This window comes from Ambystoma mexicanum, chromosome 2q (genome assembly GCF_040938575.1).
Source record: "Ambystoma mexicanum isolate Mex_15411 chromosome 2q, UKY_AmexF1_1, whole genome shotgun sequence".
Lineage (NCBI taxonomy): Eukaryota > Metazoa > Chordata > Amphibia > Caudata > Ambystomatidae > Ambystoma > Ambystoma mexicanum.
This window is the reverse complement of record NC_090924.1, coordinates 1,434,818,346-1,434,835,896: the sequence shown is the minus strand read 5'-3', so window position 1 is coordinate 1,434,835,896 and position 17,551 is coordinate 1,434,818,346. Positions and strand designations below refer to the sequence as shown.

General features: G+C 47.5%; 1 protein-coding gene across 1 annotated transcript; it reads right to left on the bottom strand.

Annotated features, from left to right (window-relative positions):
* Positions 1-231: 231 nt before the first annotated feature.
* LOC138570231 (uncharacterized) lies at positions 232-16,816 on the bottom strand. Its single transcript, XM_069648967.1, has 2 exons — positions 12,770-16,816; positions 232-12,728 (listed from the first exon to the last, which is right to left on the bottom strand). The coding sequence occupies exon 1, from the start codon at positions 15,577-15,579 to the stop codon at positions 13,996-13,998; it is 1,584 nt and encodes a 527-aa protein (XP_069505068.1). The 5' UTR covers positions 15,580-16,816; the 3' UTR covers positions 232-12,728; positions 12,770-13,995.
* Between the last annotated feature and the right edge of the window lie 735 nt (positions 16,817-17,551).

Here is a 17,551-nt window from a genome sequence, read left to right as displayed (position 1 = left end):
CAGAACCGTCAGAGCACCTGGGGACCAATTCCGTTGGTGACAGTGCGCGATATAAGTACTTTTAACATAACAGAACATTCAGAACTCACTCTCCCATCGAAACATATCAGCTGCAGCCCCAGACCACAGTCCCACAACTCTTTCCTTATAACTCACTCCATTCTGCCCTCTCACATCTCATTAACTGAAAGCTCCACTACGGAAAGAAAAAGAAAGAAACACAAAGTGGGCTGCTTTATTAATGTATTTATAGGGAAGTGTGATTTATTTTCCGAAAATGTAGTACAGCAGTAGATCTATTTTAACCTAGATTATTCCAAAGTTGGCAGGACAGGACATTCAAATGTAAATGCATCAAACAAGAGTGAATCCTAAAATACTGGCTACAGTGCAATATTCAGCAAAGTACAATCGTCAGCGAAGTGCTGTGCAAAGTGCCGGCAGTTGGATTTGGTGAAGATGGTGGCATTACATCAGCTCATCGCAGTGAACTCTGGCATTTGACCTCTGACTTCTAAACTTGTAAGCATCTCCCTTTTCCGGTGCAGTGCTGCCTATTGGAGTGTATTTTCTGCGATTGCTGGTAATGGTGGCAGAGAAGCAACTTGCTGATGGATAAGGTTAGCAAGGGGGCTGCAAAGAACCTGGTCTCTGAGCACATTTTCGGAGTCTTTAATTATCAAACTAGCACATGAGTAGGCGAGGGACACTCTGGGTCTGACTGAACCATTGCAACATAAAGTTGTTAGCCATAGTGCCTTGATATGGAATTTTGGAAAGGCCTGTGTGGAAAAAGGTCGTATCAGACTTATTGAGGTTTTTTAGGTCCAGAGGCTGAGGCTCCAGGTGGTGAGGGGCCCATTCTATCCACTGCATCCAGTCTCTGGCTGCAGACCACATAGTCCGTGAGGTTCTTCGTGATAGAGCTGCTCTTCTGGTTTTAGTACAGGCATGTATATTGACCAGTCAATGGCTTTGGAGAGTCTGTCCCCCCCTCCCCCATTCCCTCTCAAATTGCTCTAGGTGGTTCCGGTGGCCATGGTGGTCTCGGCAGAGGGCCTTGAATACTGGTTCCGAGTTGGGGGCGACCGAAGCAGTCCCTTTACTCAGGTTGGGCGTACAGACATGGCATTCGTCGCCACTGTTGCAGCGCCATTTTCTTTTGCTTTTAACACCCAAGTGGCTCGACGTGAGGACTGAAGGGCCCCCAGACTACTGATCGGGGGTGCACTAAAATGGCGTCCAATGAGACCAACGAGATCAATAAGAAAATCACTGATGTAGGGTCAACAAAGGAAGTTGAACGTCAAAAGTATGACTTTTTCATGAAAACTGGCACCTTTACAAGCACGGAAATGAGGCCTCCTGCCAAACCTCGAACTGATGATCACGTGTGGCAACATTCCTGCAATGTTATAAATGAGCAACGGTTTTTGGAAATAAGTTGCTTGGTGTCCGGGAACAAGAGAAACAATGACTACATGAACAACATGAAGAACGGGCCTAATTCCGGCTATGCCGGTATCCTGAAAGTAGAGCCGCCAGGATACTGGCATCTGGTACTTACCTTTACCGGCACAATGCTGCCGGATTACGGTGTAAATCCCCATTCCATAGGTCTCCATGGGGGGATTTTCTGTCATTACTGACACCGGCAATGCCGGTGGTGGTAACAAGGGCTTTCTTTTGGCGAGTAGGGCGCCTGGCTTACCTCTAGCATTTAGCTGGACCTAACCCAAGTGCCCCACTGGCTCTCCCGTAGTCGGGCAGTCCGGTAAAGTGCCGGTATCCACAGAAACCAGCACTTTTTTACCAGACCGCCCGACTCACAATGAGGCCCCAATGTAGTGGAGAATCGGTCATCTCTCTTAACCGAGCACCCGACTAGTTCGAATAATTCCTCAATTGGAATATATCAGGAAGCAGAGTGGACTGACCAAACTCTCCAATCTACTCTGAGGTGGACAAAGAAATTTGGTTCTCTGGCCCGGAAATCTCAGATTTGAACTTGGTTCTGAGTTCATTCTCATCTCTCTACAACAATGTTCAATTTATTGATATAAAAATGTATTGGGAATCAGTGCACAAACCTCTGAAGTGCCCTGAAAATATTGGATTTTATTTGGCGGCTCAGACAGTACAGCTGAACGATGCAAGAATTTCTACTTCCATCTGTGAAAGACATATCGCTCGATGTGGCCAGGCTTATTAAAAATAAACATCTAAAATCCCTGTCATGCAGTCGCGTGCACAAACCCGCTAAAGGGTCGGATCAGTAGAAAGAAAAATCACAGAATAAAGAGGGGAAACAGAAGGTGCCAGAAGAATTCAAAAACAAGTTCAAGAAAGTTTTAAAGAAACGTACGCCATTCTGAGGCGGCCGCGGCGGCTCTTACTGTTGATGAACCTCTTCCTACGGTCCTGGATGCTGTTCCGGAGACTAGTGGTTTGACTGAGCCCCCCACAATGGCCAAGGTGATGGCACAATTGGCCAAGCCCAAAGGGCCAATCTCTTCCTCCTTGGTATGTACCCCGAATCTGGGGATTATCCTGTTGACATGAGTGGGGCTGGCGGCTAAGGTCTCAAGATCCTATTTGTCCCGAAAGAACGGGTGGACTGAGGGTATTGATAAAGCAATTGAAAGAAGCCCAAATTGATATCCCAGGCCCGTCCCAGAAGTGTACCGCATTATTGGTAGGAAGGCTGTCTTCCCCTCCTAAGTGATAGACCGGGGCATAAGCAATTCGGTTAAAGCCTTTCCTTATTAATGTCCCCCGCATCAATGTCCGCCGCAGCAGCTATACCTCAAGTGTATGTGGTTATTGACTCAAAGTTCAACTCTGGGTCAGGTATTAAGACTTATGTGGTCTCTAAGAGAAGACACTGCATATTGACAAATTATACTCAGTGCGGTAAAAAATGACTGCATAAGGATAGGAGCCTGTAATGTTCCTTGGCGGCGTAAAGGCTTACCCACTTTGAGGTCAGTGAGGTTGCAGGAGCGACCAGTTAGAACATCGCAAGAGGCTCAGGTAGGTTTCAAATCTATTAGTGGCACCCAAGAGTCCCGGGGATTGTTGAATCCTGCAGACGATGGCGCTGTATATAAAGTTTCGATGGGTTGTCAGACAAATGACATATTAATAGGCCAGGCAGTTAAGTCAGCTGTACAGGTATACAGCGCAGCAAATTATGCGGCAAGGAGTCAATTTGCTATTTTACCTGAAGGGAAGACAACAAGGGGCATCAGACTGAAGCAGTCGGGTTTCTTGCAGGGCAAGTTTTAAGCACTTCTTCCCAACCAATTCCACCCTTATTGAGGCTGATGTTGGTGGCATGTGTTCTGATGGGAATATAACAAGATATATCCTTGAGAGATTGGAGCCGGGTTTCCCCGACATTGCACCAAATAGAACTAATCATATGTAACTCATGAAATTCCACAGCTGCGCCCATTAGTCTAAAGATATTGTGAGTGTATTCTCCTTCTGATAACAGGACGGACTTTGTGCAGTTGGACTTTAGGTCCGCAAATGTACTTAATCCGATTTTTGCTGAAATAGATTCTAGAAGGGCAATGGGGTATGACTTGATTCCAGAAGCTTCGCAGAGATGCGGCCTGCAAGAGGATTGGTTGTCTGACTGTGAGCCTGACAAGGATTATAGGAGGGGAATATGTAAGCCTATCAAAGTCACATGTGCTGTGGGGCAAAAAAACTCCAAGGGTGGTGGAGTTCTCTGATAATGAAGTGAAAACCTTGATAAATGGCACTATTGATTGGCAATGGCTCACTGAAGCCCTGGCACGCCCAACCAAAAAGTTGGATGATCATGGTACTGGACTTTAGTGGCAATTTTGGTCACTAAAAAGCAGGAATAGGCGGGGCTTTAATAGTTTCATGGGTACCCCGGAAAGAGCAGCGGCTGTGTGATTGTGATCTGGTACACCTACACGAGGTGTGGTTAATGGAAATAAATTCAGCTCGATGGTTGTACCGTCATGCAATAAATGGCATCACCGAGCTTGGGCGGGCCACCATCGGGTGGTCTAGTCACAGCTATTAGTAATGCAGTATTAGTGACTTATGAAGTGGTGTCTGACACCATCTATGGCATTTTAGCCGCAAAGGTTATTTTAAGGAACCAGAACTTTAGCATGCCACTGCTGTTGGTAAACTTTTATTGGCAATGGCTTTAAGGTCATCGTAGCAAATATATCAAAATATATCCTTCTCTTTGCCCATGCACTTGCCCGTTCTCAATGTCACTGGGCCTAGTAAAATCGTTGTTTTTGTTTTCTCCCCTGTTCCCCTCCCTTTGCCTGGTCACGCTCTGAAACACCTGTGTACGAGAGCGATATCAATAAAATATATCATAGAAGTAATGGAGACGTTTTTCAATGATGAAGATGATATACGCGTTTTATATTCTGGGTATCTGAATGCAGACTGTTTCTTGGCAATGGGCCATGTGAGGAAGGCATGTTATCAAGCAGTAGACAGACACAATGGATACAAGTTTCAAAAACCTTTCTTTTAAGTTTAAGTTGGGTTGGTAGAATTCCCAACTCTAAAATGGGAGTAATCTCGACCATTAAACAAATAACAAAAACGTCCTCCAAGTCAGTCTGGTCAAAATAAAAAGGCCTTTATTAAGAAAACCTAACCTTGCCCTCGTTTTCAGAATGACAAATGTGTTAAAGGGATACAAAAGGAAAATAGTGTCTCAAAAATAAATGTTGGAATGGCTTCCTGCACCAACTCCCTTGCCCGTCTCTTAAAAACAAAGGATAGGTGAGTGGCACAATTCTATCAGTCTTGCACACTTTGGCTTACTGGCACAATTCAACAGTTCAATCTTAGGCTTCCGTCTTCTAGTAGTTCAATCACTTCCTTTAGGCTTCGCCCACCTTGCCATCAATATTCAGTTCACATTCACTTTCTCAATTTCTCACAGTTCTGCACAGGCTTCCCTCTTCCGGGCTCGAGCCAGACTCTTTTGGGGGGGGGGGGGAGTCTCCTTCCCCACATTTTATCTAAGGTATCTTTTTCACTGTTGAAGACTTTGGAAACTGCAAGGAATGTACATAGACCTCTGCATGACCACTTCGACTTCTCTTTCAACAATTCTTCAATTCACAATCAATACTCATCTAGTGGCATCAATATTTCTTGGTACTTGTGGTTCTCACTCTTTTTAGTCTGCCCTTTTTGCCTTTTCAAATGTTCATATGCAACATCAATACTTCTTGGGATTTCTTTCCCACCAATGCCACCTGGTACTTGTAGTTCTTATTCCCTTCAATTTTCCCTCTTGGCCTTTTCCAAAGTTCTTATATTTTGCCCTCTTGGCGTATTCACAGTTCCTATATTTCTCTTTCCACTTATTCAACTCTCTTTATCACAGTTATTTTCTTTCCTTTGATCTCTGCCATAATGTCTTTCAAAAATCATAACATTTCACAGAGACTTTTGAATATGCGACTTCACCCACCTTGCAGGACAACACTTAATTTGTATCCTTTTCCTTCAACAATTGTCCTCTTAATTTGCGTTTTATCTGCACACACGCAAACTTCAACTTAAAGTCATGTTCCCTTTAACATCAAGCAGACGTTTGTTCCCTTCGATAACTGAGCAGTCGTGTTAATAGGATTTCTTTCATCTTTTTCCTGTAGTCAAGGCCGTTACCAACACCTCCTCTCCTCCTCCCTTTGGAGGGTAGGGGAGGGAGACAACTTGAAGGTTTCTTTCCTCTGCTCACTCGGCTTTGCTCTTCAAACGCTCATGGCTTCCCGAAAGCTTTGAAATCTTGCCTGGCTTTCTCTTAATCCTCACAAATGTTGATCAGCCCATTGGCCTTCCAACTTCCACAGCCTGGTTCACATCAGCCTTGGAAGAGCTATTCCTTCTCGTAACCAGTCTCGCATAAAGTCTGCCTGTGTGTGCCACCTTTTATCTTCACAGGGAGTGTTAATAAGTGTGAGGTGTACATTGTTAAGAGTTAACATGACTGACTCTGCCTGGCCTCATAACAGGGACAGGGCCAATGCAAGTCAGGGGAGGCAATTTTTCAGACCTCATTCCTCATCTTCCTCGGCGCAGTACTGTTTTTAAGATAAAGTGGAAGGAATTATGGGAGTTGTAGTTTCCCATACAATAAGCAGGGATAGGGGTTAGATTGGTTGTGTGGAATACCATGTCTCATCCAGGGGAGCTTCACCCCCAATCCCCTAAGGACCCTCTACTCAGGTGATCCTCCCTCGCTTGTCCACCCCCAGGGTCTGGATCCAAAAGCGATGGCCTTTCCCTGGCCACCAGAGTACGGGATGCCCGGGGACTAGGTTGTGAAACACCCTGTTTTTTCACAGGATTGAGGACCAGACACAAAGGTTGTGTAAGGATTTGGGTTCTGGACTAATTCTTGGTGGTAGATGTGGAGTACATTTCTAAACGTGTGGGACTTGAGGATTGCCAGGGGGTCCCATAAGGGGAGATGTTCCATCTAAGCTAACATTTACAGAAATTCCAGACGGGGTTTCGTAAATGTCTCAACAACTCTTAAAGGTTTTGTTGTCGCATGTTTACAGAAAGGAGTGTGCTCAGCCAGAAATGCTTGCATTTATATGGCTACAGCTGACTATTTACAGGCTTTTGACTGTGTTAACCAGTCCTTATCGTGGTCTAAACAGCAAAGTTGGGATATACCATTGTCACTTCTTTGCTTTGTATGAGGATAATACTTTGAGAAAGAGATTGAGTGGAAAGGGGGCATGGACTGAGTTTCCCACCCTTTTGAGGTCTTAAAACAGGGATGGAGCCTTGCTCCCCAGTCTATTTAATCTCTACTTGTCAGATTTGGGGGAGCATTTGATATGTACTGCGTTTGCACTGCCTAGAATATCAAGATTGTCTGTGTGATACTTAACTTATGCAGACAATGTGGTGGTGTTGGTCACTACCCAGGTGGGCCTTCAGAGGCAGCTGGTTTCAATAATGGCCTATTCGTTGAAAGAAATCATCGATCAATGAAAAGAAAACCAGAGTTGTTTATTTCTGTAAAAATGCAAGGAGAAAAATATGTTTTACTTGGGTCCTGCAGGATCAGGTCTTGCTCCCAGCATCGAGCTTCACCAACCTGGGCATTGCCCTGGACACCTCGCCCAGTACCACTTCTACTCTGTCCCGCTTATTGACTACGGCAAATCAATTTTCTGCATGAAGAGGAAGATCAACACCAGGTTCTGTTTTTCGATTTGCCCATTAATTAATTTTGACTACGCAAAGGTTGACAGTAGGGTTTGGAAAAGGGCCCTAAACCTACCAGATTGTTTGCTGATTGAGGCACTGCGCTTTGAGATTGGTCATGTATCTTTGCATGGTTATTTGAATTGGAAGATCGTTCAATACCGTGAACTATTAGAACCACTAGCAAAGTCCTTGTATGCTGACCATTTCAATGTAATGATGCAGGTGTCTAATGGCCCCATGAAGGAATTCAAAAAATGTGCTGAGCTTATTTTGAGGGAATGTGAACAAACCATTGGCAATTTGATTTACAATCGCTGGGAAGACACAAAAAGATTGTTTGAGCATGACTGGTGACAGACAATAGGTAGAGGGAGGGGGTTAAAACTACCTAAGAGTTTGTGACCATATGATAAACCATTCGGAGCTGTTCTTTCATATCTTAAAAAATTCCTGAATGCTTTTTGGCGCTCCCAGTTTTTGAGGTTCTGGTTGAACTTGCTCCCGGTGGGGGGGGGGGATACGTTGGGAAAGATCTATTATCAAGTAAAACGGATGGGGTGTGAGGAATTCGACCATCCACACACAGAGTGTGTGCTCGCCTGTGCTTTTTTAAAAATTTTATAAGAAATGGAATGATGGGAGATCAATCTCGGAAAATGTGTGGGGGTTAATCCGCACACATTTTCCTATGCTCGCCGCACAACAAACAGTCAAGTGTACTCTGGAGGGAACACCGCTTACAGGCACAGTCCTCCCTGTCAAAAATAGCTGGAATGTGAGAGCCAAGAGTACATGAAAGCATCTCAGGAAGGGGGAAGGCAACACCTTCCTCCTGCCATGGCCAACCTAATTAAATATCAAAGTCTCCATGTATCCGCCCTGCTCATTGTAGTTCTGTGTGGTGGCAGCGCATACTGATGAGATTTAATTGAAGCAGGCCTGTGAAGAGGCCTGGTCACAGAACTAACAAAGGGCATGAAATCCCAACACCTTTTTGATATGTAATGGGTCCGCTTGGAGCTAGCTCCCACCCCTCTGTATGAAGGGCAGTGAATGTGATGTCTTGGACAACTGTTTACAGTAGACAATCCCTGCAAGGGGACCCCCTTTCAAAGGGAAGTAGTATGCAATTTGATGGAGACAGAAAGTCTGTCATCGCCACAAACTTCAAGGGAGACCTGTGCTTTGATCAGAAGCCATGGAGAGCTCAATTAACCAGAGAGACACTTTGATCCACAACAGATAGGAAGATGGGTGCCACTTAGTAGTACATGTTGTTACCCCTTACCTTTCCTGTTGCAAAGCACTCTGCTTATGACCTTACACATAACAGAAGATTTTGGTGGGGACCCAGAATTGGTTCATTAAGGTAGGTCTAGCCTACACCAATCACTGTGGCCCATTTGGCTTTATGAGAGGGTTGAGCCCCTCTTTCGGCAGATAATTTGACGACTTCGAAAAGGAGTAAGAAGAAAGAGGGAAGCAAGATCCCTCCCCTAAACATCTCCAAGGCCACAGAGGGAGATAACCAACTCAAAGGACCCATCCAGCAGCTCCAGAATCGGTACCCAGCCAGCACACAGCGTGCCCTGCTAGGTTCTGCCAGCACACTTTATAGGTGGGAAGTGCCAGTGAATCTCTGAACAAAAGGACAATGCCTCAAACACTCTCCTCAGCTTTGGGGCATCCGCCTTAAAGGACGACACGAGCCCTGCGAAGAAGCTAGGATTGCCACAGCAAGGATCAACCAGCATCCATCTTTCAAGGACATTTTCGAGGCAGTCACTAAAGCCGTCCAAGACGCCCTGACCAGCGTTACAGATTCACCAACCAGCAAAGAGGTAACGATTCTTGGCCCAGAGCCGCTGTGTAGGCCAGCATGCAGCCGTCCGTCCAGCCTCGCTTGCCGAACTGCCTGCCGCCTGATACCCGCAGCTGTCTCCCGTCTTGAACTCTGTAGCAGGAGTGGCAAAGCGTCCTGGAACTGACTCGATGCTGTCGAGCATCAAGATCATCTCAAGCACCAGGTACATTGTGGTTCTCTCCCCACGGTCCTTCCCCGAAGGCCCTTAGTGGCATTTATGACCCCTTACTCCCTTGGTGCTGAAACCAAATAACCTTGAACATTTGAGACAAATTGCTTTACCGACTACCCTCCTGACAGTATCCAGCGTGCATCCCTTACCTTCGTGAATTGGTCTGTCCTCTGTACTCCTTTACAGGGTGGGTTGTATTTTGTAGTGTGTTGTGATAATAAAGTAGATATGTTTATGCAACCTTGATTGGACAGTCCCTTTTATCATTGGGTAATAATTGAATTTTTGCTGTGCTGCAACTAACCAACGATGCACAACCTTGCAGAGATCAGCCTGCCGTTCCGTCCACGTTAGCAAAATTGGTCAAGGGGGGTTTATAATTTACTTGCGTTTCCAATCTGTTCAAATCCCTTCTGATGTGCTAGAGGTGTGGCGCTGATTGATGGTTTAGAAACCGATATTCATCCCTGGACCACTGATGCCCCAAAGTTGATCCGTCAGAGGTGGGGGTGCTACAAACAAGGGAGCATATCATAATGGGTTCCTACAGAAGGACAACACAATGTTGCTTGGGCCATATGTTCAATCTCAAATAATTGTTTCTTAGGTTAACAAGTGGTGAAGAGACCTCCTTAACAATTATAACAGTAAAATGGTTAAATCATGCGGCTTAGATCTTAGTTTGTTCACATGTTTAATACAGATTTTCATATGGTTATAAATTAAAAAGGTCTTTATTAAGTTGATGAAATGGGACTTAATGTTATATTTTATACTGTAAAATTGTGTTAATTTATGTGTATTTTGTGTAAGGATGCCGTGTGCGTCTAATATCACAATACAAAATAAAAAAAATAAAAAAATCAACCTTTACACTGGGTGTCCCCGAAGCTCCAAGGCAGATTTTGGTAATTTCACCATGGACCCTGCAGAGAAGCTATCAGCAAATGGAATATCTCTGGAGGAAACAGAACACCACCATGTCTGAAATAAATGTAAAAACTGCACTAAAAACAAGGTGGTGATCTTTAGCTAAGGCCAAGTTCCTCCAGAACAGGATCCAAAATTCACAAAATAGGCCAGGAGAACATTTACTGATTGCCAAGCTATTGCACCCTAGGTGTAGCTCAAGAACGCTTACACTCTCTGTAGCGCTAATATTTTTTTCATCAATAAATTCAAGATCACCCAGGAAACAATCGACTTTAATTTGAATCAAGTACTTATCAGGACCTTGTAAGGTTCCATGCACCAGACCACCAAAATTTGATTTTAATTTTTTATCGGAGGGCACAGTACTAGATCTTATAAAAGGCCTCAAACCCACAAATTACTTATTTTTCCTTCTTCCTGCCTGTTCTGCCCAAGCCCATGCGACCGAACTCACACTTTAGGTCCACGGTTATCAATCTTTCTTCATCTCAAGGAATATTGCCTTTGAAACCGAAACCCTCGACTATATCACCCCTCCTGAAAAAAATCCACCTTGGATCCTAAAGATTTACAAAATTATCGTCCTGTGGCGGTACTGCCCTGGTCACCAAAGATTCCAGAAAATAGTGACCTCCAAGCTTCAGGAGCATGGAGAAAAAAAATGCCCTTCTTGACACTTTTCAATCAGGCTTCCGCCCAAGGCAAGCGACAGAAACGGCACCGATTTCAGGTGGCATTCTTGCTTGGACCGAAATTGGTGACCTCACTCCTATGTTGATGCTTGACCTGTCGGCAGTGTTCGACAAGGTGCACCACAATATCTTGTTAGTAAGCCTAAAAAAAGCAGAGTTTCAGATACGATCCAGTCTTGGTTTATCTCTTTCCTGAGTAATCGCCAGCAACAAGTAATTTATGGTAGGTCTCTGTCCAAGACACTTCGTCAGCTATGGGGTTCCTCAAGGCTCTGCTCCTTCACTTCTTTTTAATATTTATATGAAACTTTAATGAATATTTTCAAGAAGTTAGAGCTGAACTTCCATTCATAAGCTGATGATACACAAGTTTTTATAAAGATCAGCAATTTTCAGGTTGAGAGTAGGACAATGTCTGATTGAAGTTGGTCATTGGATGTCCCAAAATCGACTGCAGCTAAACCCTAAGACGACCAAAGGGACCTTTACTAGGACCAAAACACTTGTTAGCCGACACACTGAAGTGCTTCCTCATTCCTGAGGTGAAAATTCAATTATGCCTCCAAATAAAAAAGTGTAGACTGCATCTGGCTAGCCAATCTGGGTACCGAAATCCAGGTTGGAGCCAATGTTTAGTCAGTCTTCTCTCTCTGCCTACTACGCCTTGCACTGCCATATACTGCTCAAAAGGATCACGCAATGGTTGTGGGAGCGCTAGTGAATTCTCACCTGGATTACAGTAATGCCCTTCTGAGAGACAAATCACTAGGATCCAGGATGCCCAGCATGTGCCAGTCAGCCAATTTTTAAAGTGTCCATATTCTGTCGTATTGCATCACTACGCAAATCCTTACATTGGCTACCAGTGAAAGAAAGAATTGTTTGATCTTTAAATGTCTTCAGGGGCTTGCTCCTTCTTATTTAGCCCAGAAACTCTCCTTGTACCACACCAATCGTAAGCTCCGATCCACATGCAAGTTCTTACCACGTTTTCCTCCATCTCACTGTGTTTCTAGAGGGGACTGGTGCTTTCCGGTTTATGGACCTAGACTCTGGCACTCCCTTCCAGAGTGAGTGGATGAGGTGGGTGAAATGGATAGAATAAATGAAGTTGATGTAATAGATTGAATGGATGGAGTGGATGAGATGGATAGCGTGGATGGAACCAATGGAGTGCATAGACCGGTTGGAAGACAAATGGATGACGTGGATGGAGCGGATGGAACGGATGGAGCGGAAAGAGCAGATGGAGTGGAATGAATGGATACAGTGGATGGATTGGTTATAGTGGACGGAATGGGCAGAGTGGACGGAATGGATGGAACAGATGGAATTGATTAAATGAATAGAGTGGACGAAATGGATAGAGTAGATAGGGTGGACGAAACGGACAGAGTGGACTGAATGGACAGAATTGAAAGAGCAGACGGAAACTCATATCCGGTGCACCCACGCACCCTGCGACTATCTCGCTCTACTGACCAGTACTGCGGTTCCCGAGGGCGTTCAACCTACCAGCGCTTTGAGGTCATACCAATGATATATAGAGCGCTATATAAATGCCAAGTAACATAACATAACTTCCTTTGAAACTTCGTACTTCTAATTAAATTCTTCAGTTCTGCAAAGGGCTGAAAACCTTGTTTAAGGGTCCACGTTTAAGATTCATTAGTTGCTCAGATCACAGTGTGAGTTAGTAGCAGGACATTATATTAAGTACAGCACCTGTGCCCAAGTGCAGTCAAGTCTGACAGGTCTCAGTGCTTATAAATGACCAAAATAAAAGTCTAATCCAATTACATCCCAGTCTACCTTCCTAGAACCTCATGGCAAGATGAGGTTCTAGGAAGGTAGCACCCAGAAAACTTGAAAGGGGTGTACATCAATCGGAAACTCTGGATTCTAGAATACGTCGTCGGACCATCCCATCGAAAGAACGTTACCAGGTAAGAAAGTAGCTTGTTCTTCGAGGGGATTGGGTCCTCCAACGTATTCCATATCTATGACAGACTCCCAAAGCAGTACCAGAGCAAGGAGGAGGGAAAGAATTTAGAATCAAAATTTAGAATTGCCTATCAAATAGCAGAGCAAAGGACCGCCTTGCCAAAGGCCAGATCCTGTCCTCGGATGGAATCGAGGGAATAGTGATGCACAAATGTATGTACAGAAGCCCAGGTGGCTGCATCACAGATGGTGCGAATAGGAACACCCCTCTGCAGGGCAGTAGATGCAGCCATACCCCTGGTAGAATGGGCGCGCAAGCCAGCCCGCCAAGCGGTAACACTCCGAGATGGCCAAAATAATCCAGCGAGACAAAGTCTGTTTCGTCACAGCCTGTCCCAAACACTTTCCAGCGTAACCAATAAAGAGTTGATCGTCCACTCTGACCCGGGACATGCGTGAAACATTAAAGCTTAAAGCTCTCCTAGGATCAAGCCTATGGAGCCTCTCCTCTTCCTTACCAGGATGCGGAGGAGGATAGAATGCCGGAACAACCTTCTGGGCCAAATGAAACTCCGAAACCACCTTCGGAAGAAAAGAAGGACGAACTCTAAGGACAACCCTGTCCTTGTGAAATACAGTGAAGGGTGGCTTAACTGAAAGTGGCTGTAACTCACTCACTCTGCGAGCGGAAGTAACCGCAACCAAAAACACAGTTTTCAGAGTTAACAGCCTCAAAGGGCAAGAATGCAAAGGCTCAAACGGAGCACCCATAAGAAACTTAAGAACAAGGTTTAAATCCCAACCGGGCACCAGGAAAGGTGACGGAGGGAACACATTAGTGAGCCCTTTCAGAAACTGTGAAATTAAAGGGATTTTAAAGTAGGAACACTCTTCAGACGAGCGCTTAAAGATGGACAGCGCCGCCAGGTAACCTTTAATGGTACCCAAGCCCCTGTGGGCCAAAGAAAGTAAAAAGAACAGAACCATGGGGATGTCACATGCAAAAGGATGCACATTCTGAACTCTGCACCAGTCGCAGAACTTACGCCAACGGCAACGGTACAGAGACTTTGTTGCTGGCCGTCGGGCCGAGAGCAACACCTCCATCACGTCTTCAGGGTGGTCCCAATCCTTATACCTCAACCTTTCAGAAGCCAAGCGTGAAGGTTGAGGGATCTGACCTCTGGATGGAGAACCTGACCCCCCTCCCGTGAGAGCAGATCGTCTCGGTAGGGAAGACGACGTGGAGGGCAGATGGACAAGTCGAGAAGGTCCGGGTACCAAGTCCTCCGGGCCCACGCCGGAGCAATGAGGATCATCCGGGAACCGAACTTCTGTAACCTCCGCAGCACTTGCGGGATGACGGGGACTGGAGGAAACGCGTACAGCAGCGGGAATGACCACTCCACCACGAACGCGTCTCCTAAGGCTCCTTTTGGAGGAAATTCCCACGAGCAGAACCTCTCGCACTTCCGGTTGACACTGGAAGCGAAGAGATCCACTTGAGGGGTCCACCAAAGGGCGAAGATCTCCAGGAGAATCTCCTGAGCCAACTCCCACTCATGAGAGATCGTGCTCTGCCTGCTCAGAGCGTCCACCGTCACGTTTTCGTCTCCGGCCAGATGAACTGCCGAGATCGAAACTTCCTGCTGGATGGCCCAGAACTCGAGCTGCATCGCCTTCCTGCACAGAGGAAGTGACCCTGCCCCCCCCCCTTTTTGTTGAGGTAGTGCATGGCCACTGTGTTGTCCGTCAGGATCAGGACATTCTTTCCTCACACAGTCGGCAGAAAAGCCTTCAGGGCTAGCCTGACGGCCCTCAGCTCCAACAGATTGATATGGAGTCTGGACTCCGACAGAGACCAACGACCGCTGACTGTCAGTTCGTTGGCATGAGCTCCCCATCCCGTGAGGGATGCATCCGTCACGATCGTCACCTCCGGCCAGGGAAGCCAATAGGGAGCCCCCTTCATCAAGTTGCCTTTGACGGCCCACCACAGATGGTCCCAGGCGACCGAAGGCGGCACCTGAACCGGGTCCGACATCCTGCCGGAGGACTGCGACCATTGCATCTTGAGTGCCCACTGCAAAGATCTCATCCGCAGGCGAGCCTCTGGCACCAGAAGAATGCAGGATGCCATGAGACCGAGCAACTTCAAGAACTCGAACGCTGGGAGCGTCTGGGCATGCTGAAACTTGCGCACCATCTGCTGAATGTGAAGAGCCCTCACCTGGGGAGGAAAACACTGCCCCAGGGAAGTGTCGAGCACTGCTCCGATGTACTGGAGCCGCTGTGTTGGCTTCAAATGAGACTTCTTTAAATTGAGGGAGAAGCCCAGCCTGTGAAGGGAGTGGTAGGTGACGGACAGATGATCCAGGACTTGCTCGGGAGAGCTCCCCCTGATCAACCAATCGTCCAGGTAGGGGTAGACGTGAATCCCCCCTTGCCTGAGATGCGCTGCCGCCACCATCACCATGAGCTTGGTGAAAACCCTCGGGGCGGAGGTCAATCCGAACGGCAGGACCCGAAACAAAGTGCGAGTCGCCAACCGCGAATCTCACGTACTTCTTGTGCTTGGGATGGATTGGCACATGGAAGTAAGCATCCTTGAGGTCGAGAGACACCAACCAGTCCTGAAGCCGAAGGGCCTGGAGGACTTGAGAGAGAGTAACCATCTTGAACTTGTCCTTCCTGAGGAGTTTGTTCAAACCGCGCAAGTCCATGATGGGTCTCAATCCCCAGTCTTTCGTCGAAATCAAAAAATAAGGGGAATACCATCCCTTGTTCCTCTCCGCTACAGGCACCAGTTCTATGGCGCCTTTCTCCAGCAGGGCTTGAATTTCCTGCGCAAGGAGCGGATCCGGACTCTGCAAAGAGGTTCCCCGGTGGATTGTCGCGAGGCCTCTGCCGAAAGGGAAGACAGTAGCCGTGGGTTATGATCTCCAGAACCCACACATCTGAAGTAATGGCACGCTACTCTACAAGATGCTGCGCCAGCCTTCCCCCAACCGGCGAACCATGGGACATGGCCTCATGACTGAGTGGTAGCGGCTGCGGCGTTACCTGAGGGCAAAGAGGCAACTGCCCGAGCGGCCTTGGCACCACGGGTACCCTGTCGTCCAACTCTGGTATCCCTGCGTTGGCCTCTTTGACTGCCAGCTCCTCTCGCTTTACTGAAGGAAGAGTAATAGCGAACGGAACCAACCCTCCATTGCTGTCCCCTAGGACGAAAAGGCGGAGGTTGGCGAACTGCAGCGCCCAACGACTTTGCTGCAGCTTTGGAGGACTGCAACCTCTCAAGGCTCTCGTCAGCTTTGCTGCCAAAAAGGTGTTCACCGTCAAAGGGCATGTTGAGGAGCCGGGACTGCACACCAGGAGCAAACCCCGACTTCCGCAACCACGCAAACCTGCGTATCACGGTGCTCGCTGCCATGGACCTGCTGACGCATTCAGCCATGTCCAAACCCGACTGAACGGACTCACACATGGCATCCTTACCATCCTGGACCATAGCAAGGAAACCATCCCGTTCGTCCCCTTCGGGAATATGTTCAGCCGCTAACGCAACACAGTTCCACAGAGTGTGTGTGAAACGAGACAAGGCACAAATGGAGTTGGCCACCTCAAGCGCCATGGCACCAGAAGAAAACACTTTCTTCGCCCAGCCATCAAAACGTTTGTCGTCCCTATCAGGAGGGATGGTAGGGTACGACGCCTGCTTTGCCGGGGCCGTGGCCGCCTGCACCACCAAACTCTCCGGAGTGGGGTGCCTGGTCAAGTAGCAGGGGTCGCTAGTGGCTGAACGGTATTTTCGCGACAAGGACCTGCCCACTGCCGGGAGACTCTCCGGAGCAGTCCAAGCCGCTGCCACCCTTCTCTGTAGAGCCATATGAAACGGCAGTACCGGGTCAGTTGGGGGACCAACATCAAGGATGTCCGTGAGATCATCCTGCACAAACTCCCCTGGGGGGAGCAGACCATCCCAAGTACTCGGAAACCCTAGCCATAAGGCGCCGGTACGAGGAATCGGCATGAGAGCCAGGCTCAGGCCTACAAAACTCCACCTCCGGAGAGGTGTCCAGTCCACTGGCATCATGCAGTGACTGCCTCAAATCGTCAAACTGACTATGGTCCGAGACCATTTCATCTGGAACCTGACTAGGAACCAGGCCATCATAATCCTCATCCACCTCCGAAATATATTCCAGGTGGCGAAAAGAAGGCACCCGAGAGTGCTAGCTCTTAACCAGAGCCTTCCTAGGGGTTTCCCCCGTGCCACGGGGTACCTCCGACACCCCGGCCTCGAGTGAATCGGCGTCGAGAGAACAGGCATCGGCGCCGAGAGGATCAGCGTCGTCGTCGAGTAAATCGGCGTCAACGTCAGATGCAGCGCCGCCAGCATCGACGGCGTCGACACAGTCCTCCAAGCCGGAGCTCCGAGCGGGTCTTTCGACGACCTGAGCGTCGACGGCTTCGATGACTTCCTCGGAGCCGGAGCCTCGAGAAAGCCCGTCGATACCCTCGACGCCTCAGACGTCGATGTCTTCCTTGAAGGCATCACAGGTGCACACGGTCTGGAACGCGTCGAGGACCGGGACCTGGAACGGGTACGTCGAGAACGAGTCCCCTTGTCCGAACGGGACCTCTCCCGTGACTCGTGCTGACCACTCTTGCGAGCAGTGTCTCTTGACCTCT